This window comes from Podarcis bocagei (assembly GCF_964188305.1).
Source record: "Podarcis bocagei genome assembly, chromosome: 8".
Taxonomy (NCBI): Eukaryota; Metazoa; Chordata; class Lepidosauria; order Squamata; family Lacertidae; genus Podarcis; species Podarcis bocagei.
In genome coordinates, this window is record NC_138133.1 from 92683370 (window position 1) to 92706828 (window position 23459).

Here is a 23459-nt window from a genome sequence, read left to right on the forward strand (position 1 = left end):
GCCCTTCTTTGTGAGAACTCCTTGTTCTGGGCAGAAGCTGCCCTGCCTGGCGTCTGTGTGGAGGCATCACGCTTGCTCCCTCATGGGGGACACAGGGCCTGGGAGACAAAGGAGCCCTTTCTTGCTCCCTTACTTTGCTCGACCCTTCGTGGCCGGGTCGGGGGACGTTCTGTAACTCCAGCAGAAAAGGAGAACGTTCATCCACGTGTCGCTACAAATGTCCTGGCCTTGTGCTGCCTCCTTGAATGGCCGTGCTTGGGCTTCTGCAGAGTTCTAGCTGGGGGGGCAAGGAGTGCGTCAGTTGATGAATGACTGGAGAGCAAGAGTTCAGCTGCAGAGAGAGGATGCAATAGCCAAAGTCACCTTGTTTCTGAGCCACCCAGAAAGCCCCTAATGGAGCTGCTGCTTCTTCTTCCTCCCAGGCTGGAACCTGCCTGCCTACCTGACCGTCCTGATTGCCCTGGGCAACGTGGGCCCCGTGAGTGTGACCCTGGCTCACCACTTCGCCCCCGGGCGGCTGAAGGAGCGCTGGCTGATCCACGGGATCCAGCTCCTGGCCGTGGTGGCGGCCTTCTTCCTGGCCTTCTTCTGGGACCGCATCGTGGTGGTAGCCGGTGAGCCCCACAGCCTGGCCTTCCTGGTGCTGGCCTTCCTGCTGGCCCTGGTGTGCTGCACCTCCAACGTCTCCTTCCTGCCCTTCATGTACCAGTTTCCCCAGCTGTACATCCGCACCTTCTTCATTGGGCAGGGCCTCAGCGCCCTCCTCCCTTGTGTGCTGGCCCTGGGCCAGGGCGTGGGGCAGCTGGAGTGCCGCAACGGCACCAATGGCACCCAGCCGCACTTTCTGGAGGAGAACTTCTCGGCCACCACGTACTTCTGGATGCTCCTGGCCCTGCTGGTCGTCTCCGCGCTGGCCTTTGCGGCTCTGGTGCTCTGGCACAGCCGCAGCGGCCCTGCAGAGGAGAAGAGCTCTTCCCAGGACAGCGTGAAGACGGAGGAGTCTTTCCCGCTGCAGTCCGAGAGCGTGCCCGCCTCCAAGCATGCCACAGAGGGTGCCGCGGCCGGAGAGCCCACCAAGCAACCAGCTTCCGCCTTCTGGACGGCAAGAAACATTTACCTGCTGGTGCTGCTGGGGGTCTCCAACGCCCTGACCAACGGGGTCCTGCCTTCCGTGCAGAGCTACTCCTGCTTGCCTTACGGGAACATGGCCTATCACCTCTCCGTGGTGCTCAGCAACATTGCCAACCCCGTGGCCTGCTTCACTGCTATGTTCCTGCTGTGCAGGTGGGTGAGCAAAGGATGGGCTGGGGGCTCCCCTTGGGACAGGCTGTGAACCCAGCAGGAACAGCAGCCTCTTTCATTTCCCACAGGACAGGCATCTATCAGGCAGGGTTGTTTCTCATCCCTTGTCTCATGGCACAAGCACAAACACCCTAGCTACATTTTAAGAAGTGCTGGTACATCGTGAATTAATTTACTGTAATGCAGTTTTTCTGGTCTTAGAAGATACAAGAGAGATCCACTAGCTCTTCTGAACCAAACAGCATGTCACCTTCATGTCCTCTACTGAGCAAATCCCTCTTCCTCTTGCCAGTGCCGCTGAAGGCAGCCTTGGCTTCTGCACATACGGACATTCCTTAGAGGAGGAGTCCTGCTTAGGCCCTTTGGGGCAGCTGGTGTGATAACCCTGAATAGAACCCAGATGTTGCAGAGGCGCTGATCAAGACATGGACCAATTATATCAACAGTCTCAACACAGTTTTCTGGTTCAAATGATCCTCCCTCTCTCTTTCTCTCTCTCTCTCTTTCACATACACACACACACACACACACTTCCTGGTATGAGAGCTGCTAGAAGTTGCTTATCTGTATTAACTGGTCACGCTATACTGTGACTAGAGTTCCGCACTTTGAGCTGCACCACCTCTGGGATGAGGAATGGCTTGGGGCTGTGATGGGGAGGCCTGCCCTGCAGTCCTGCTTCAAATGCCCACCTGCCCAAGGCTGCAGTTCGGCCCTGAAATGGGGGAATTGCTCCAAGTTAAAATTCTTGGAGTCAACTTGCAAACACTGAAGGTTTCTGTAGGGCGATGCTGCCCCACTGGACCACAAGGAGGCAGCATGTGGCCGATGTTTCAGTGGGGAAAGGCTCTGGCGAGATTTCTCCTGACTGCAGGGGAAAATCTGGGGTGGGAGCGTGTGTCCCTTTCACCAGCAAACGCCTGGAGACGGGGGGGGGGGAGAGCGTAGCTTGGTGCTTGAGTTCAAGCCCTCTTCTCTGCATCAGCTCCAGATCTCAAGTGCTTTCCTGCTTCTCTGCCTCTTGCCAGGTCATCCCTGGGTCTGGGCATCATCTCTGCCGTGGGGTGTGTGTTTGGAGCCTATCTGATGGTGCTGGCGGCCCTCAGCCCCTGCCCTCCCCTGGTGGGCAGCCCTGCAGGAGTTGCTCTGGTGGTGAGTATGGCTGAGCTGTTGATCTCTGGGCACAGGGGGAGGCAGTGAGGATGCTGGTCCTTCCCCCAAGGAGGAGAAGCTGCTGCTGCTGCCGTGGTTGCTGAGCCCTTCCTCTGGCCAGGAGCAGATCCTGCACGTTCTTCCGCAAGCCCTTATCCAGGCTCAGGCTGCAGTGGCAGCAGCGTTGCCCCCAGGGCGAGTCTCCCCCCGTTCACCAAAGCGAAGGTGAGCTCCGATCCCCAAGTCACAACAGCCTTTTATGACGGTTAGTTCCCAACCCAAGCCCACCCTGCTTCCTCCGCCTTCGCCTCCCCAGCTGTCCAGGTGTTTCTGTTTCAGCTGAGGGTTTCTTCTCTCGGCAGGTGATCTCCTGGATCCTCTTCATGGGCCTCTTCTCCTACCTGAAGGTGGTGATTGGCAGTTTGCTGCACGAGGCCGGCCACGCCGCCCTGGTCTGGTGTGGCGCCATCATCCAGGCGGGCTCTCTGCTGGGGGCGCTCGTCATGTTCCCCCTCGCCAGCATCTACAGGCTCTTCTCCAGTGGGGAGGACTGTGTGGACAACTGCAGGCCATGACGGCCGGCGCCGGCAAGGAGGAGCAGCAGGAGGCCACGCTTCTGAGGACCCACCCTCTGCCGCCCCTCTCCAGGGCTGTCAGCACTTGGAGGGGCGCAGTCCTGGCTGCTCTTCCTGGCTCCCCTCCAGCACTGCCAGTTGAACCATCTCATGCTCTTGCCCCCCAGGCAGAGGAGAGAAACTTAGGGGCGAAGCACACAGACCCCCAGCCCGCCTTGCTTGGTCACAGCCTCACCTCTGCTCTCCGTGGGTTTTTTAGCGCCATCTTGGGGCAACAGGTAGTTTGGAGAGGCTGCATAGCCACGTGCTTAGGAGGGAGGGGTGCTGCTGCAGACACAGAGGCCTTAACCACCATGCCTTAAGAAACAAGCTCTCCCCCCCCCCTTGGGACCAAAGCACTTCACCCCCCCTCCCCCCACACACTGACTCTGCAGACCCCACTTGCCTCCTCCCTGTTGGTGACCAGGCCCCTTTAACCTCTCGGAAATGGTGTCCTCAGAGAAGACAACTGGCTGTCATGGGGGGCTGCATTGTGGAAGTGGGGAGAGGGCGGGGCACCCCCCTGTGGCTGGCGACTGGGGGGGGGAGTCAGGAATAGTTTTATTTTTTAAAATGGGCTGACTACAGTTCCATTGGCTTTTAAAAACGAAACACCCACCCACCCCCTAATAGAAATGAATTAGGTAACCTGGACACATTTTACATACCTTGCATTCTGTTCAAAATCTGCACAATTGCTGTTGAGGTTTTACACTAAACCGGGGGTTGGGGGGTGTTTGTAGTGGCAAGAGTGTTGGACCTGGGAGTTTGTCCCCACTCAGCCCTGAAGCTCTTACTGAGCGGCCTTGGAGTCAGTCCCTGCCTCTCAGCCTAGCCTACCTTTCAGGGTTGTTGTGAGGATAAAATGGGGAGCAGAATCCACACTACCTGGAGCTCCTTGGAAGAAAAGGGGCATAACTGTGATGAAGCAAGAGGCATTTTTTGTCCCCCGCCTACAGCCTTTGTGCCGCCTCCCCTAGGCGGGTAAGTGAGGCCCTGGGCTCTGGGAAGGTGGCGAGGGTCTGGGTGTCCTGCCACCTCCTTCCCAAAGCCTAGTTAGCACTTTCCCAGCTTTGGGAAGAGCTGGAAGTGATGGGAAGGGCAAAAGGGCCTCCTTGGTAGCTATCCTCTCATGAGAGGACCAAGAATATGGCTGGACTCCTTGTGATAGCTGGGTGCAAAGCCATTTAGAGCAGTATAAATCGGGGTCGGCACCTTGAATTGGGCTCCGTAGTGAATGAGCAGCCGGTGCAAACTTTTCAAGACCAATGCTCTATGCTCTTCTTGGAAGTAAGTCCTATTGCATTTGGTGGGGCTTACTCCCAGGAAAGAGGGTTTAGGATTGCTGCCTTGAACTGTATTGGTCGGCTAGCGCCGCAACCCCAGAGTTGGCCATGACTGGACCTAATGGTCAGGGGTCCCTTGACCTTTTTAAGCCCTGGCCAGCCTGGCAGAGGCTGTGGCGGGTCATCCGTGGGGCTGCCCAGCAGGGCGGTTTGGGAAGTTCACCTGGCTCAGAAAACACCAGCAGCCAGTTCGTTAGACGGGGTTTGCCAGTCCTTGGAAGATCCGCCCCGGCTTCTGGCCACAACTGAATGTGCTGGCTTATTTATTTATTTATTTCAACCGGAAGCCCTTAAATGCAGGAAGCCCCCCCCCCCACTCCCTGCCAGATCCTTTTCTGGGGTCCCTCTTGGGGTTCCCCCTCTGGCTGGATGGAAGCCACTGCAGACGGGCCCCAGGCACACGCAGCCGCCAGTCATGGACGTGACTCTCTCTTAGGCATCCGTTAAACCTTCAGTTGCCAAGCCCTGGGCAGCACGGAACCTCGATTGTTCTTTCAAGCATCATCCAGATGACTATCTTGTTGTAACTGAATGTTTCGTTCATTGTAAACTGGCTTGAGCTGGGCTGGGGACCAAAGACAAGATATATTTTTACTCTTCTTTTTTTTTTGTATTTTATTTGCGATATTTTTAGGATGTTCTAAAGCACTTAGAGATCTTGGAAGCCTGAAGCTTATATGTCTATTTTGTATGTGATCCATTTCTTTTACGGATGTAATTTTACTGTTTTTCTTACGCTGCACACTACTGGAATATATTTTTTCCTTAACGCTGATGGGGTAAAAACTTTTGCAAAGAAATTATAAATTGCCTAAATGAATAATACATTTTAAATGAATAAAATGAATCAGAGTCAGACTTTACCTGCTGGGTTGTCATCAATTCATCATGTCCCACATAAAATGGAGAATACACAGCTCAGGGTAGATAGCTGGTCTTCAGCATTTGCCAAAAACTATATATTGACGCATCTCTCTGGGGAGGGACTTACACAACTTGGGGGCTGCCACAGAGAAGGCCCTCTTAGGCTGTCACCACCCCGGACTTCTGTGGGAGCTGGAACTGTCAAGACAGCCCCTTCTGCTGATTTTTAATACCCAAAAGTGTCTGAAGAAGGCAGCTCTTTAGGTATTTGGGGCCAGAGTCATTTAGGGCTTTAAGCATGAGCCCCTTGAACTGGGCCCAGAAACAAACTGGTAGCCAGTTTTGGAGAGGGGGGGGATGTTAATGGGAGTTCTGAAAGCATCCCAGCCAGTGATCTGGCTGCTGCAATTGAGAGCAACTGAACTTCCAAAGTTTGCCAGAACAGCCCTTTTGTCCTTCCTCGGTTGTGGACTCTGATTCCAAACCACCACAATTAGCGGTACCATCCCTTGAGGCCAATGACCTTGATCATCTGCCACGGATTTGCAGTCCCTAAGCTTAAAGGGCACAAGGTAAACACTCCGGGGCAGCATTTTCCCAACTTTTTCCTGCCAGGGGAATGTTCAGCACCTGATGAAGGTGTTAACGGAGAAATCTGAGGGCTCCCTTGCACAAAAAACAAGGACACCAACCAGGAAGACCAGAGCAAAACAGCAGCCAGGAGGCTTGGTCTTTATTGAAGACGGTCGCGACAGGACTCCCACCTGCCACCAGGTAGAATAAGATGGAAGCCCCAAACAAAAGAGCCCCCAAACTTTTATTAGCGGCTAATCCCCATGTTACACCCCCCAAACTACATCACTCATACATCATGGTTACATCATGAAAGGGGAGGTCTGGTGGCAGTAATCTGAGCATCCTGGACCCTGCCCCATGGTTCTCCTTGCCCTCCACCAAACACCCATCAAGTGTAACAAAAGAGATCTTTACATTTCCCTGTTTCCCAGCCAAGTTAATCACACCTTTTGTCTTCATCTGGGTTTGTTATTCCTGGAATGGCTACCTGTCTGGCACTCGGGTATCAGGATGCCAGGAATTATCATTTAGGCAGAGGGGCTGCTGAGTAGCTGAGCTCACATGTCTATATGAATTTCTGAAGTTTTCCCAGTGAGCCAGTACACAGATACATTGATCAGTGAATTCTTACATTTGGTATCCTGTAGCAAAGGCCTTTTGAATAGATAGGAAGAAACTGTGATGTTTTGTGGGGACAAGTGATTGTGCTGATTTTGGTAGTGGGCTGCATGTGCATGATATCTGCTGGAGGAGCAACTTGCCCCCCCCCAACCTATACATAAATTCCTGCAACAGAGGGAAAGGAAGATGTCCCAGGTGAGAGCCAGAAGGGATCACCTTTCACTGTGTGGGACAAGAGCTACCTGTGAAAGAGGACTTTGCATTCTTTCTACTGTGTTTAGATGGTGGTGGTGGTGATGATGATTCTAATGTACTAGGAAAAGTTTTAATACCATCTTATTTTTTTTTAAAAAAGGAACATCCAGCACCGAACTAGTTAGCAGGACCCAGTGATGCTCTCTGCTCTGCCAGAGACCCCATCCTTTTCACTCCACCCTGATTTTCCTGAGGCTGTGGAGCTCTGGAAAGCCTTTGTGCCAAACAGACCCCCCTCTGTCTGAGGCCACAGGAAGAGGGGTGGGGAGCTGCGTCACGGAGAAACTCGGGACCAGAGGGCAACCCTGGGCTCGTGAAAGCAGGCGTCCTCTTGTGAGCTCTGTGGGGTGCCTCTGGGCCGACAAACGCCCTCCCTGCAAGGGTGACCCACCAGGGAGGTGTTTACTGCTAAGGCAGGCAGGGCTGGAGTGCATAGCTGTCAACTTTCAGATTTGAAAATGAGGGATCAGCAGCCTCACCTGTCCTGGGGACAGTCTACGGGATATCTAATAATCCGGGATAGCAGCAGGAAGCAGCAGGAAATGGCAGTGGAATAAAGGAATTTCCCGCCAAAAAGGGGGAAGGTTGACAGCGATGGGAGTGTGGCCACTGCCCTGGTGCTGTTGTGTCTTCTGCTGCAAATCCACACCGTGATCAGCTCCCGCCCAGAAATCAATGTCCCCACTGTGGAAGGACGTGTGGATCCAGAATTGGCCTCCACAGTCACTTATGGACTCCCTGTTAAGACCATGTTCATGGAAGACAATCTTACTTGGCTACAAAGGAAAGAAGAAGGCATGTCTAAGACCATCATCAGAGCCCTGCTGGATCAGGCCAGTGCCCCATCTAGTCCAGCATCCTGTTCTCAAAATGGCTGAATGAGCAGTTGCCTGTGGAAAACCAGCAAGCTCAGGATTCAAGCAACTCTCCCCTCCTGTGGTTTCCAACAAGCGGTATTCTGAACCATCTGTGCCTCCAGCGGACTACTACTCAGTGTGGCCAGTAGCCGCGTACAGTCTCATCCTCCGTGAATTTGTCTAACCCCCTTTTGAAGCCTGTGGCAGGGAGTTCCATAGTCGAATCATGCGCTGCCCTGAATATTCCCGCATTCATCTTCCTGGGATGTTAGGGGAGAGGGAAGGAAACTTCTCCCTGTCTGCTGCCTCCGGGCCAGGCACCGCTTTCTAACCTCCTGCCTCTACTCCAAGCCAAGGAGCCCCAAAGGCTGCAACCTTTCCCTGTCCGCCACGCCCCCCCCCCCCCGGGAAGGCAGGGTGTGGCATCTGCAAGCTGACAGATGTGGCGGATCTGTGGTGGGAAGGAGGAAGGCCATCATGTGCTCCTTCTGCTCAGCTCCGCTTGGCTCAGTGGAGCAGGGAGCCCCAGGGGCCAGGAGGAGAAGGAGGAGGGTGAGCCTCCCTTGAGCAGGTAGGAGGGCAGCCTGGGGGGTGCTGCGGGGGGGGGGGTGTCCGGACGGACACTGCAGGTGGTAGCAGTGAGGGGAGGGAGAGGCTTGGGGTAAATGCGGGGGCAATCTGGCAGCCTCTGTGCCCCTTCTGTTTGGGGAGGGTTGTTTTAACCCTCCTCACCTGCCGGAGAGCCTTTCCACCTTTTCCTCCTCCAGCCCCCCAGAAGTTAAATTTCTACAAAATGCAGTTTCGCAATGTTCCCTTCTTTAGCCATTCCCTGTAATGATTGATTCGGCATTCTTGAGTCAGGAGCTGGGGAAAAGGTTATGGATAGTTTACTTAGACTCACGGCTTCAGAAGGCAAGCGCAACAAACAGATGGAGCCAGGATGGCACCTTCCCTGAACCACAGAATTGCAGAGTTGGAAGGGACCCCCCCTTAATGGTTCCATGGAATTCAGGGTGATCCTCTGGTTTCAGAGCAAAGGAGTTCCACGTCCACAAAGGCGTCCCCATTTTCATCTACCTGGTGGGGGGACAGAGACACAAGGTGGTTGGGTTTATTAGCAGTATAAGTCAGAGTTGCTCTTTAAGGTAAAGGGACCCCTGACCATTAGGTCCAGTCATGACCGACTCTAGGGTTATGGCGCTCATCTCGCTTTACTGGCCAAGGGAGCCAGCGTACAGCTTCTGGGTCATGTGGCCAGCAGGACTAAGCCGCTTCTGGCGAACCAGAGCAGCGCACGGAAACGCCGTTTATCTTCCCGCTGGAGTGGAACCTATTTATCTACTTGCACTTTGACGTGCTTCCGAACTGCTAGGTTGGCAGGAGCAGGGACTGAGCAACGGGAGCTCACCCCCGTCGTGGGGATTTGAAACACCGACCTTCTGATCGGCAAGCCCTAGGCTCTGTGGGTTAACCCACATTGCCACCCGCGTCCCTGTTGCTGTAAGCCACACCTTAATTCCCAGGCAGAGGGGTGCTGGGTCTTAATCTGACGGCAATTTCCCTGCCTGGAGAAATCATGGGCTCCCCCGACCACCAGATGGGGTTGGGGCCCTCAGCTGCCACTCACTGCCAGGGGAAAATAATCTCTGCCATTCCCCACCAGCACTTTGCTGTCTGTGTGTTTTTGTGTCTACATCTGTTTCCATAGAATCTTAGAGTTGGAAGGGACACCAAAGGCCATCTAGTCCAACCCCCTGCGATGCAGGAATCTCATTTCTCTGTTCATTTTTCTGTCACAGTTGTGAGGAAGCTGTTGAGAAAAACTGAAATTCAAAATTCAAAACAAAACACTTCAGTCATGCAATTTAACTCCCCATCCACCCCTGAAGGCAGTGGGGCTTGCCTTTCTTTAGGGAAACAGCCCAAGGCTGCTAAGGGGTCTAATCTATGCAGACAGTAATGCCCTGGACTGGGTCAGGGGGTGGGGGGCGGCGGCAAATGGCATCTTCTACCTTTTAAAGAAAGTAAGGTAAGAAGACAGTGGAAGACAGGAGTGCCTGGTGTGGTCCATGGGGTCACGAAGAGTCAGACACGACTAAACAACAAGGTAAGAAAGAAGAAATAGAAAAGGTGAGAGCAGCAGCAGCAGTTCTTAATATCCAAGCTCCTGGGGCATCAACAGGTGGTGGGGGGTTTGGGGGGTCAGAACCACTTCTGTCCTTGCTGCCTGCCTCTTTGTCCACCCCCACCCCATCCAAAAAAAATTATTCATTTTATAATACAACTAAACAACACAAACAGAAAAACAAACAATACAAACAAATTCTTGTCTTATCCTTATTTTTTTTAATCATTGCTAGGTGAGCTTCCCCAAGTCCTCCCTATCTGATTTTCATCCCACCCCCAAATCCTACCTACGTTTCCTCATCCCCCAAGGTTCCCCCATAGCTTCAGTCTCTGCCCCAGATTGCAGCAGGCCCCCTTTTGCAGAGTGCAAAAGAAGGGGGCAGGGGCCCCGATGTGGAAAAGGTGGCAGGACTTTGCCCCTTCTTGGGCCAAGTCCAAAGACTGTGTCTGCAAGAGGAGGAGGAAGAGACGGCTGCCTGAGAGCTCGATGGAGAGGAGGTTAAAGGCTAACTGTGCCAGCAGGCTCCACAAACACGGTGCCCCTTTGCCCCTTTGCCCCTTTGCCTGTGGCTGACCCAGGACAGGGGGAGTCCTGGCCAAGAGCAGGAGAGATGGGAGGTATGGATATTGTCCCTGGACATGACCAGTCTCCAAAACTCGCTTCAGTGCACATTTAAACATGCATCTCCCTAATTTACGCCTTTCAAACAATAAGGGAACCAAAACACATCTAGCTTTCGAAATCCTCATTTCTCTGAATTTTGCAGTGCATTTCACCAGCCACATAATATGTGCAAAAATGCATATATCGGGGAGAAGTGTCGATAATGACATACATGCTAGTGAAAGTAGCATAATTTTAGGGGAAATTGTGTAATTCGGGCAATGTTGCATACTAATATGCCCATTAGGATAAATTTCTACTAGAAAGCTGGTGAATTTTCATGAGGACCATAGCTGTCAACCTTCCCTTTTTGGGGGGGGAAATTCCCTTATTCCAGCGCCGTTTCCTGCTGCTATCCCGGATTATTAGATATCCCCTAGACTGTCCCCGGGACAGGGGAGGCTGCTGATCCCTTATTTTTGAGGCTGCTGTTTCCTTATTTTCAAATCTGAAAATTGACAGCTATGATGAGGACCTTTTAAAGAAATTGAAAACTGATGTGGAAATGTGGAGACCGGAACTCGAGGGTGGAAAAGCGAGAAACCAAGAGAAACTGAAGTTGGCAGATTTGCCTCTCCCTGCCCCCCAGCAACACCTTGGGGGATTTGCTCCCCAGACCCTGAAAGGCTTCTTTCTGCTGGAGGAGACAGACTAATGGATTCTGCCAGGGTAGCAGCCGGAGCAAGCCTGACCCACAGATACTCTCTGCTTGCTTCTTGGCATAATATCACCGGGAGATTCACCTGCCGCACAGGCCGCCTCAAGGCAAGGCTCCTCTGGCACGTCTGCTTTGTGTCACCCAAAAGGAGAGCCTGAGAAAAAAGCAGGCGGACGAGTCAGACCAACAGAAGAGGTGCAAAGAGCAGCAACAAGGATCTCCGGACCGTCAGTGATCACAAGCCCAACACGAGTCAGCTGTGTGATGCTGGAGGGAGGGAAAACTCAGGGGAGAATCGTCTTGCGGGGTGGACCCAGGAGAGGCCTGCTGTTGCCCTCAGCTCCTGCCTGGGGGCCTCCCTTGGAGCAGGGATCGGCACCCTGTTCAGACCCACTTTTAACCCAAACATTCATTGGGGAGCTGCTGCTTAATCCTAATCTGCAGGGTGGTTGTGCTCCTGTTGTGACCCAGCTTGAGTTTGGCCTCCACACACTAGTGGGTCCCGACCCCCATGACATGGGGGGCATCTCATTCTCTGCTGGGAGGGGAGAGGGCCCTTTGGCCTGATCCAGCTGCTGCAGCTGGGCTTCTCTGACGCTCCCCAAGGCCATTTCCAGACCCATTTATCTGGATTTGTTCAATGTGGCTGGTGGTCTGATTTATTAGCAGGGAGTTGAGCTGGCCTTGGCACAAGCAAGGGGGCATTTTCCTGTTCCTTGGTTGTGTAAAAGTGCCAAAGGAACTTTAACCATGCAACCGGATTCGGCTGAGAGGGACTTGAATCCCAACCCAGACTAGCGGCAGTCTGCAAGGACCACAAATATTTGAAACCCTTTGCCTGGAAGGCTCCTGGAAGCAGCACCCGCCCCCAACATCTGCAACTGTTAAGCCTGCAGCCCAAACCCACCTCTCAAAAACGGAGGCGGATGGGCAGAGGGAGTCACCTGATGACTCACTCAGACCCCAGGGAATCTCAGGGCATTAACCACGTTAACCAGGCAGTTAACCTGTGGAACTCCCTGCCACAGGAGGGAGTGATGGCCACCAGTTTGAATGGCTTTAAAAGAGGATGAGACAAATTCATGGAGGAGGAGGAGAGGGTTGTTGATGGCTCCTAGTCAGGATGGCTCTGCTCTGGCTCCATAGTCGGAGGCAGCACTGCTTCCTGGGAACTACAGGAGGGAAAGGGGCTCTTGTTCTGGGGTCCTGTTTGCGGGTTTCCCTTTGGGGCTTCTGTTGGCCCCCGTGAGAACCAGGTGGGCCCCTGGCCTGATCCATCAGCCTCTCCTTATGCTCCCCCCCCATTTTTTTATATTCATTTTATAACATAACTAAACAACGCAAACAGAAAAAAACACACAATACAAACAAATTCTTGTCTTACCCTTATTTTTTCTAAACATTGTTGGGTGAGCTTCCCCAAGTCCCCCCATCTGATTGTCATTTCACCTCATCTTTAGCAGTTTACATTTATCATAATTTTTAACCATTTTTTTTATCACACTTAATTTTACCATAAAAATCTTCACATTTTATCACTTACAAATAATACTATTTTAAAATACACTATCTTCTGCTTCTAACCCTACAGCCTATATCCACTTCCAAAGCTATTCTAAGATTTAAATATTAACATATTTTTTCAGATATTCTTTAAACTTCTTCCAATCTTCTTCCACTGTCTCTCCTCTCTGGTCTCGGAGTCTCCCGGTCAGTTCGGCAAGTTCCATATAGTCCATCATCTTCATCTGCCATTCTTCGATAGTTGGTAAATCTTGTTTCTTCCAATTCTTCGCTAATAATATTCTCGCAGCTGTTGTGGCATACAGAAAAAAAGTAACACCCTTTTTGGGGATTTCACCCCCCACTATACCAAGAAAAAGGCTTCTGGTTTCTTAATAAATGTGTTTTTCAACACTTTTTTCAGTTCATTATAAATCCTTTCCCAGAAGTCTTTTACCTTGAGGCATGTCCACCACATGTGGTAAAAGGTTCCTTCTTTTTCCTTACATTTCCAGCATTTATTATCATGAGTATGATACATTTTTGCTAATTTCACTGGTGTTAAGTACCATCTGTCCTTATGCTCTTCTTAATCCGCTGCCTCCTTTTCCTCTTCCAGAAGCGGCCGGCAGCCGCCAACCCGCCCCCCTTGACCCTCCCGCCACCGCGATGAGCTTGGTGGTGCACGCCCTGGTCTGCCTGCTGGGCACTGGCTCTTGGGTGGCCATCAACGGCATGTGGGTGGAGCTGCCCCTCATTGTGCCCAGCGCCCCAGAGGGCTGGTTCCTGCCGTCCTGCCTGACCGTCATCACCCAGCTGGCCAACGTGGGGCCCCTGGCCGTCACCCTGGCGCACCGATTCCTCCCGGGGCGGCTCAGCGAAGTGGGCGTCATCTACGCCATCCTCTCCCTCGGCTCCCTGGCCTGCCTGCTGCTGGCCTTCTTCTGGGGGGAGACCAGCGTGGTGGGCGGCTCCCCCCGGAGCGTGGCCCTGCTCAGCCTCTTCTTCCTCCTGGCCATGATGGACTGCACCTCCTCCGTCACCTTCCTGCCCTACATGCAGAGGCTGCGGGCGCCCTACCTCAGCACCTACTTCGTGGGCGAGGGGCTGAGCGGGCTCCTACCAGGGCTGGTGGCGCTGGGCCAGGGGGTGGGCACGCTCCGCTGCGTCAACGGGAGCCAGCAGGGCAACGGCACGGGCCTTCGGGCAGAGTACCAGCCGGCCCGCTTCTCCGCCACCGCCTTCTTCCTCTTCCTCTGTGCCATGACGGCCTCTTGCCTGGCTTCCTTCCTCCTCCTCAACCATCTGCCAGCCGCCAGGCGGGAGCAGGCCAAGGAAAAGTACCGGGTGCGAGTCCAGATGGAGGTGGCGGGCGGTGGGCGGGCCACGGTGGAGGAGCGGCCCGGGCCCAGCGAACCCGCAGGCAGCCTCTTCGGATCCGGAACCTACTCCTGGCCCCAGGTAGCCTACATCTTTGGGCTGCTGGGCTGGGTGAACGCCCTGACCAACGGCGTCCTCCCTGCGGTGCAGTCCTACTCCTGCCTGCCCTATGGAAACACCACGTACCACCTCTCTGCCACGCTGGCTGCCTTGGCCAACCCCCTGGCCTGCCTCCTGGGGATCTACCTGCCCAGCAGGTGAGTGGGCTGCTGGGAAGGGGGCAGAAGGCACACATAGGGCCCTTGGCTGGGGTCAGTTCACAATATGTGAAGATGGTCTGGCTGAGGCAGGGCTTGTGCTGTCAATGGAGGGGCGTAGGGCAGACCTCTGGGATTTCCTAGAATTGGAAGGGACCCTTGGAGTCCTCTACCTGTAGTCCAACCCCCTTCAGTGCAGGAATTGCAGCTAAAGAATCCCTAATCCAGAAGCCACCCAACTTCTCCAACAAATGAGAACCCCACCACCTTCCGAGGGAGTCCGTTCCACTGTCTAAAAAAAAATAAAATAATAATAATAATAATAATAATAATAATAATAATAATAATAATAATAATAATAATAATTTATTTATACCCCGCCCATCTGGCTGGGCTTCCCCAGCCACTCTGGGCGGCTTCCAACACAATATTAAAATACAGTAATGCCTCAAACATTAAAAGCTTCCCTAAAGAGGGCTGCCTTCAGATGTCTTCTAAAAGTCTGGTAGTTGTTGTTCTCTTTGACATCTGGTGGGAGGGTGTTCCACAGGACAGGTGCCACCACCGAGAAGGCCCTCTGCCTGGTTCCCTGTAACTTGGCTTCTCGCAATGAGGGAACCGCCAGAAGGCCCTCGGAGCTGGACCTCAGTGTCCGGGCAGAACGATGGGGGTGGAGACGCTCCTTCAGGTGTACTGGACCGAGGCCGTTTAGGGCTTTAAAGGTCAGCACCAACACCTTAAATTGTGCTCGAAAATGTACTGAGTTTCTTATGGTCAGAAAGTTCTTCCTGACATTTAGTCAGCATCTCCTCCCTTGCAATTTGACTATGTTGGTTCGGGTCCTCTCCTCTGGAGCAGCAGAAAAGAAGCTGGCCCCATCTGCTGAGTGGCAGCCCTATAGAAGTTTGAAGGTGGCTCTCAGGTCACCTCTCTTGCCCTTCCGTCTTCTCTTCATGCCTTCTGCATGCCCCCTTGGGGTCTGTGGGGACAGAAGATGTTTTTCAACAAGAAATGTAACCAATAACGAAGCTGGCCCATCAAGGGTGGCGGGCATTAAGGCAGCGTGCCCAGGCTGGCTCCAGCACCAAATCCCTCAATCATCCCGATTTGAGCAGGACATCCTGGAAATACAGAAGCCATCCCAGGTCCCGAATGGACCTCAGGATGTCCTATTTTTGGTCCCATGTTCTCGTGGGAGCCGGCTGACTCGTGCAAGAGCATGAGACCAAAAAACGATCACCTCTGTTTTGATCAGAGGGGGGTTGGAGGGAATGCAGCAGCCCAGCAGAGGTGTCGCTGAACCTGGAGGGGGCAGGAAGCCCTGGTGCTAAGCCTGGCGGCCTCCACCAGACCAGGGGTGTTGGGAGGGTCCTGAGCTGGGATCCTGAGCCATTTCTCTCCCCCTCCCCGACTTCTCCCCCCCCCCCCCAGATCCTTGATGCTCATGGGAGTCTTGTCCCTGGCCGGATCCCTGTTTGCTTGCTACATCATGGCCATGGCGGTGCTCAGCCCTTGCCCTCTCCTGCTGCATGGATCCCATGGAGTCGTCCTCATCGTAAGTATGAGTGGGGGGGGCAGGATAAGACCCTTGCACCCTTCCTCCCACTTCAGCTTCCTCGGGCACCCAGGGGCAATGCCTTCCACCACCGTCTCCCAAATCGGATGCCAAGCTGCCTCACTGTGGAATACACACACACACACACACACACACACACACACACACACACACACCGGAAGTCAGGCCTGCCCCACCAGTCCACCATCAGCAAGCAAGCAAGTACAGGAGGGGCCAGGAAAGTGGGCAGGGGGAGAGAAACCCCCACCTCTCATTTATTATGGGACATCTAAACAGATGTAAGGGGATGCGGGTGGCCCTGTGGGTTAAACCACTGAGCCTCTTGGGCTTGCCGATCAGAAGGTCGGCGGTTCGAATCCCCGTGACGGGGTGAGCTCCCATTGCTCAGTCCCTGCTCCTGCCAACCTGGCAGTTCAAAAGCATGTCAAAGTGCAAGTAGATAAATAAGTACCGATCCGGTGGGAAGGTAAACGGCGTTTCCGTCCGCTGCTCTGGTTTGCCAGAAGTGGCTTAGTCATGCTGGCCACATGACCCGGAAGCTGTACGCCGGCTCCCTTGGCCAGTAAAGCGAGATGAGCGCCGCAACCCCAGAGTCAGCCACGACTGGACCTAATGGTCAGGGTTCCCTTTACCTTTTTATCCTTCTTTTTTATTACTTTCAGGACAGCAGTAAGAATTATAAAACCAACATACAGTGGTACCTTGGTTCCAGAAGTCCATTCCAAAACCAAAGCGTTCCAAACCCAAGGCGCGCTTTCCCATAGAAAGTAATGCAAAATGGATTAATTCGTTCCAGGCTGTTAAAAACAACCCCTAAAACAGCAATTGAACATAAATTTTACTATCTAACGAGACCATTGATCCATAAAATGAAAGCAATAAACAATGTACTGCAGTCACAAAATCAATCAATCAGTAGCTGAACTGGGTTCCACACAGTCACAAGAACAAAAAAAACAGAGCCACAAAAACACAAAATAACGAGCTAAAACAGACAGACCTCAGCGTAATACTCAAAATGGAAGAGTAACACTCAAATCAGAAGCGTAACACTCAAAATGGAGCATGTTCGGCTTCTGAAAAACAGTTCATGAACCAGAGCACTTATTTCCGGGTTTGCAGTGTTTGGGTTCCAAGTTGTTTGAGTACCAAGGTAACACTGTATTAAGGAAAATATTTTAGCCAGCTGAACCGGCAGAAGGCTTAGGTTGGCAGACATATCTAAGGGGCTCCCATTTAACTCCGTATTGCCTGCATGAACTGACAGCAGTGGGTCTCTGGGGTCTCCGTCAGGGAGCCCTTGTTAAGAAAGGAAGCAGCAGGATCAATGGTGATCCAGGTGAGGCTTTAAGAGGCCAGGAGGGCGAAGAGGTCCTCGCCTGAGAGTCCAGGGTGTCACAACCAAAAAGGCCCTCCCTCTAGGCACTACCAGGCACATGACCTCATTGGGTGAGGGGCACCCAGGGAACGACCCCTGGCAGCTGCTTTGGAGCGGGCAGCTTCATGTGAGAAAAGGCAGCGCTTGATATCATGGCCTCTGAACAGAGACTAGTAGCCTCTTCTCCCCAGTGTGGACTGCAGAGCCCCTACGGATCAATCATGCACAAGATCTAACACCTGAAGGTGGCCGAATGTCAGGGTGCTTCCATGAACCTGTGTTTGGTGGCCTTGAGACCCTGTGGCTTCACCCACTGCTCATCGATGGGGCACCCAGAGGCCCTTGGCCACCCCCTGCTGACGCTTGGCTTCCTTTGCAGATCCTGTGCTGGGTGCTCTTCGTCGGCCTTCTCTCCTACGTCAAGCTGATGATCGGGGTGGTCTTGCGGGATGAGGGGCACAGCGCCCTGGTCTGGTGCGGGGCGATGGTGCAGCTGGGCTCCATGGTGGGCGCCCTCCTCATGTTCCCCTTGGTCAACGTCTACCACCTCTTCCACTCCGGAGACCCTTGCAACACCAGCTGCCCTGACTAGAGGAGTCTCGGAGGCCCACGGCTTTGCGAGCCAAGGATGGTCGCGCAAGCTCAACAACCCAGAGGGAACTTGGAACCCGGTGCCTCGAACCCTGCCCAGCTGCATCAGATCGGGTGGACCTGAAACACAGTGCTTGGGCCCTGGGGAGATGCTACAACTGCACCCACCCCCCTGATGGTTGCAATGGCTGTGTGGAAATGTGCTTGCGCAAGTGTCACAGGCACAGATGGTGCAACGTTTGCAGTTCATGGCAAATGGCATCAAGAGCTGCCCCTGCTGAGCCAACGCATGTGCAAGAGCAGGGAAATGAAGGTCTCCCCTGGGCAGCTGGACCCGCTGCTGCTGCTGCTGCCTCATTCTAGCCCAGGGAGGACACTTTCCTTGCCCTGACACCAGGCAGGACATGGGGACCAAGCATTCCTGAACTACAGGTCGTCTCTATCGCTTGCGCAAAGCTGTGAATCACATTCCCACTGTGTTTTCTTTTTCCAACTTGTTGGAGGCTCTGCTGTTCTAACATACCACTCGGACTGAAAACGACTAAGCACCCATCTGCAAAAGCCGACCCCCAAACCCTTAGGGTCCAACGTGGGTTCAGATAACTCATTGCCTTGTTTGCATGTCATGGGCAGCCCCACTTGATGGTTTAGCATCAATGCACCTTTCTGGGCTGTATCTTTCCTCCTCACTCACTCTAGGAGGAAGCAAACCACAGTCCCTGGGATGGCCTTACACTTGGATTGGGAACTGTCCTTTGTTTTGCTCCAGCAAACCACAGTCTGCAACGCTACGGATTCTGGTCTGTTTGGAAAGAAACATGCTGGCCACGCTAAGCCAGAGCTGGTGGTTGGTTGCATGAACCAGGGAGAGCAAAAGGAGTGAGATTAATTTATGCACACTAAGCAAAGGTTTCTGGCAGGGGTGGGGAACATGTGTTGCCCCCCCTTTATATTGTTGGACTCCCATCAGCCTCAGTGGGCATGGCCAATGGTCGGGGGGGGGAGTGCTGGTCCAGCAACATCTGGAGGGTACAATGCGATGTGTGGACATGGGCTTCTCAGTGCCTCTGTTGGCAAAGCAGCAACTTCTCCAACTGCTCAGAATCCCGAAGCTATTATTCCCCCTCCCCTTTTAATTTCCAAGGCATTGCAGATGCTGCTTTTAAACAAAACGACATCACGTTTTCTTTTGAAATAAAGAGCAGAAGGCTGACAGTTTAGAGAAGGTGTCCCAGTGCTGCTGCCTTCGTTTCCATACCAAAGGCAAGTTGTTTTTCTTATCCATCTTATTTTTAGATATATATAAAATTATTTATTGCATTTTTTAAACAGAAAACAAACCAGCAAACATATACAATACCATCACCATGAAACAAAACAAAAGAAAACAGAGAAAATTTAGAAAGTAAGCAAAGAAAGTATAAGGAATAAGATATATCAAGATCAATTTGGCCGTTAATCATATTCTCATAACCTTTGGACTTCCTCACATCACCCTTTCCTGCGTTCTCAGTAATATAGTTACGAACAGCAAATTATTACCTTATTTCAAATCATTTTGTAGTTCTCGAATATTATGTCTCCAATTTTCAATATTTTTATCTTATATTAAACAGTTTAACTTAAGCATAATATTACCACGGATTCCACCATTTTCTGAAACATCACTTAATCATACATCTTGCAACTAAGTTACTGATGCCGTGTTATTTTCTATCGTGCATTCTCTTAGCATTCATACAGCTTATGATATTTTTGTAGATAGTCTTTAAATTTCTTCCAGTCCTCTTCCACAGTCTCTTCTCCCAGGTCTCGAATTCTGCCAGTCATCTTGGCCAGTTCCATGTAGTCTATCAGTTGTGTCTGCCATTCTTCCAGAGTGGGCAGATCCTGTGTCTTCCAGTGCTTTGCAATGAGTATTCTTGCTGCTGTTGTTGCATACATAAAGAACGTTCTGTCCTTCTTTGGCACCATTTGGCCGACAATGCCCAAAAGGAAGGCCTCTGGTTTCTTAAGGAAGGTATATTTAAATACCTTTTTTAGTTCATTATAGATCATTTCCCAGAAGCCCTTAACCTTTGGGCACGTCCACCAAAGGTGAAAGAATGTTCCTTAAGTATCCTTACATTTCCAACACTTATTGTCTGGCAAGTGATATATTTTTGCAAGCTTGACTGGGGTCATGTACCACCTGTAAATCATTTTCATAATATTTTCTTTCAAGGCATTGCATGCCGTGAATCTCAATCCGGTGGTCCATAACTTTTCCCAGTCAGCAAACATAATATTGTACCCAATGTCCTGTGCCCATTTTATCATAGCTGATTTGACCGTTTCATCTTGAGTGTTCCATTTCAACAGCAAGTTATACATTTTTGAAAGTACCTTGGTCTTAGGTTCTAACAGCTCTGTTTCTAGTTTCGATTTTTCCACCTGGAAACCTATTTTTTTAGTTTTTCTTATCCATCTTAACTGTTGGTTCTATTTCTCCTCCTCACTGTTCAGCATACACACCCCTTGGCATTATGATCACATCCATAACCATTTCTCTATTATTTCTAATAGTAGTAATAATAATCCTCCTATATGTTAGGAGGGAGCAAAATAGGATCCGGCTGAATCTCATAACCTCAGACCCATGTCTTGGTGCCACTCAAAATAGTCCTATGCTCAACAAATGAAACTGATCTGTGAAAATGTTACATGGGGGGGGATACGAGAGAGAGACATTACACACACTTTTGTAAATCAACAAAATCTTCAATTAAAAACAAATAATAATAATAATAATAATAATAATAATAATAATAATAATAATAATAATGATGATGATGATGTCCTGTGCTACCAACATGGCAGGAGTGCCGGGGTGCTCTGGTCCAGGGGGTCACGAAGAGTCAGACACGACTAAACGGCTAAACAACAACCACACCAACACAGTGTCAATCCAACCAACTCCCAAGGACTTACATCATGCACATGAAGAAAAACATACCCTTTTCCTGGAAAATGCAACTCATGGGGTAGCAAAAGAGATTCCCTGCGCTCAGGGCCGGATTGAGGTTGGATGAGGCCCTAAGCTACTGAAGATGATGGGCCCATTTGTATGGCCAGCTGTCCTTTGTCAACAACAAATTGTCGCTGTTTTTTGTGTTCTGCAGGCTAGCAAGTGGGGCCCATTACTTACATCATAAGAGCCTACACGACACAAAACACTGTTGCTGTATGTAGCTTTTATTTTATTTGTTTTATATTTTGGAAATGTACATCCAGGTTTTTTCCCTTTCATTTTTTTTGGGGGGGGGGCCAAGAGAGTGGGACCCTAAGCTATAGCTTGTTTAGCTTATACATAAATCTGGCACTGCCTGTGCTGTATTTAGCAGAAGCTTCAGATCGAAAGAGATCTGAAGTTCAATTTCCTCCAGAAATGTAGAGCCCAGCCACAATCTGCAGTGCCGCACGGAGCTCCCAGGGGGCAGCAGAACCCCCCCAAAAAGACACAGCCAGGCACCCAGAAAGATGTGCGGGGGGGGGGGCACATTCCAGGCAGCAGGACTCAAGAGAGAAGGGAGGCAGCGTGGCTGGCAAGAGCGCTGAGTGTGCCCATTGTCCTGTGTGGGCTGTGCCACCCGCCCTCTAGAAATGGCCCCCCTCATGTCTTCCATAATCACTGGAATTAAAAGTGGGGGGACTGGGAGGCACAGCCTCCTTTTGCCTCTTAGTGGCAGCAGCTCACAGGTGGTTGGGTTTAATTTCACGCTGTGAAAACTCCACCTGAGGACCAGCGCTCTCACCTGGCGACACCAGCAGATCCAAGCGCAGCAACAGGAAGCTGTGCAAAGGGACTGCGCTTGTTTCCCGAGAGCCTGAATTCCCACAAGGACAACGCAAAGTCTTGGGCACTTTGTAAACTTCCAAGTCCTCTCTGGCATAATGACGGAAGCAGGGAGTGGGCCGTAGTCCACAAACGCTGCCGCCACCATATGTGTTAGCCTTCAAGGTCTCACAAAGACTCTTCATCATTGCTCTAGCAAAGGCTAACATGGTTTTGCTCCCCCTCAAGAAACTGGGTTCACATCTGCCTGTGCTGAGCCTGGCAGGCCCCCCTCTTTCTTCTTCTTTGGCGATCCCTCGTAGCCAAGTAAGATTGTCTTCCATGAACATGGTCTTAACAGGGAGTCCATAAGTGACTGTGGAGGCCAATTCTGGATCCACACGTCCTTCCACAGTGGGGACATTGGTTTCCAGGTGGGAGTTGATCATGGTGTGGATTTGCCAAGCGTGCCTTCCTCCTAGCACGTTTCTCCCTTGCATCCTGAGTTCGAGTGTCTTCATAGCCCATGACACCTTTGGTAAAGGCTGTTCTCCAACTGGAGCGCTCGCAGGCAGGTTTTTCCCATTTGTCGGTGTTTATACTACATTTTTTTAGATTTGCCTTGAGACAGCCTTTAAACCTCTTTTGTTGACTACCAGCATTACGCTTTCCATTTTTAAGTTTGGAATAAAGTAGTTGCTTTGGAAGACGATCATCAGGCATCCGCACAACATGACCAGTCCAATGAAGTTGATGTTGAAGAATCTTTGCTTCAACACTGGTGATCTTTGCTTCTTCCAGTACACTGATATTAGTTCACCTGTCTTCCCAAGTGATGTGTAAAATTTTTCAGAGACACCGTTGATGTAATCTTTTGAGGAATTGGAGATGGCGTTTATAAGTGGTCCACGTTTCACAAGCATACAGTAAGGTTGGTAGTACAAGAGTTTTGTAAACAAGCATCTTGGTTTCCCTGCGAATGTCCTGGTCCTCAAATACTGTGTACTTCAATTGGGAGAAAGCTGCACTCACAGAGCTCAGGCGATGCTGGATTTCAGCATCAATGTTGGCCCTTGTGGAAAGATAACTGCCCAGGTAGGAGAAGTGACCGACATTTTCCAACGTTACACCATTGAGTTGGATTTGTGGCGCTGCAGAAGGGTTAATTTGTACTTGTTGGTGCAGCACTTTGGTTTTTTGGATGTTGATTGATAGGCCAAGCTTTTCGTAAGCTCCTGCAAAGATATTTAGGATGGTTTGGAGGTCATCCTCTGAGTGTGCACACACTATGTTGTTGTGACGGAAGTTATTGTAACCTTACTCTTTGCCTTCAGCCTGCTCTGATCTGAGGCACCCCTCACCCCAATCCAGGTGGGGCATTCCCTACCCCCATGTTAGAGGGATCCCCCTGGTAGTTTTGCAGGAACCAATTCCCAAAACCTTCCTAATGCGACTTGCAACATTGAAATATGAGCTTTGGAGTCTCTGCTTCCCACAGGCAACCTGCGTGCAGATGGATTGTGTGAATAGTCCCTCCTGCTTTTGCTGCCCTTGAGTGGAAGTCCAGAGAAGCCCCTTCCTCTGCCTTTGGGTCCAGGCGGGAGGGTCACGCAAGCAGCCGCTGCTGCCGGTCCACTCCCTTCTGGGCCAGAGCACTGGAAGAGACTCCAAGGCTGGCTGGCAAGCTGGCCTGTCATTATGAGGATGGCGGCTGCGGCGCTGCCTCCAGAGCCCCTCTGAGCCCCACACTCTGGGGAGGCCCCAGAGCCCAATCGCCCTCTGCAATCTCCTGAGCCACCCCTCCTGGAGACCCTTTCATCTGGGAACAAAAGCGCATTGAGCCCGGAGCAAAGAGCCCCTTGTTCTGCCAGGCCCAGGGAGGGGGGGAAGAATGCCAAGAGGGAGGGGCTGCCGCCCTTCGCAG

At 51.6% G+C, this 23459-nt stretch overlaps 1 protein-coding gene across 1 annotated transcript in view; it reads left to right on the plus strand.

Moving 5' to 3' along the window:
- Positions 1-18946, plus strand: part of SLC52A2 (solute carrier family 52 member 2) — a 28490-nt gene extending 9544 nt beyond the window's left edge. The window contains exons 6-13 of the mRNA XM_081206092.1: positions 423-1284; positions 2331-2454; positions 2817-3026; positions 3197-3307; positions 4049-4052; positions 13159-14176; positions 15608-15731; positions 17510-18946. Coding sequence (XP_081062218.1) covers positions 423-1284; positions 2331-2454; positions 2817-3026; positions 3197-3307; positions 4049-4052; positions 13159-14176; positions 15608-15731; positions 17510-17722 — 2666 coding nt within the window. The 3' untranslated portion in view covers positions 17723-18946. The remainder of the gene's footprint in view (positions 1-422; positions 1285-2330; positions 2455-2816; positions 3027-3196; positions 3308-4048; positions 4053-13158; positions 14177-15607; positions 15732-17509) is intronic.
- Positions 18947-23459: the final 4513 nt, after the last annotated feature.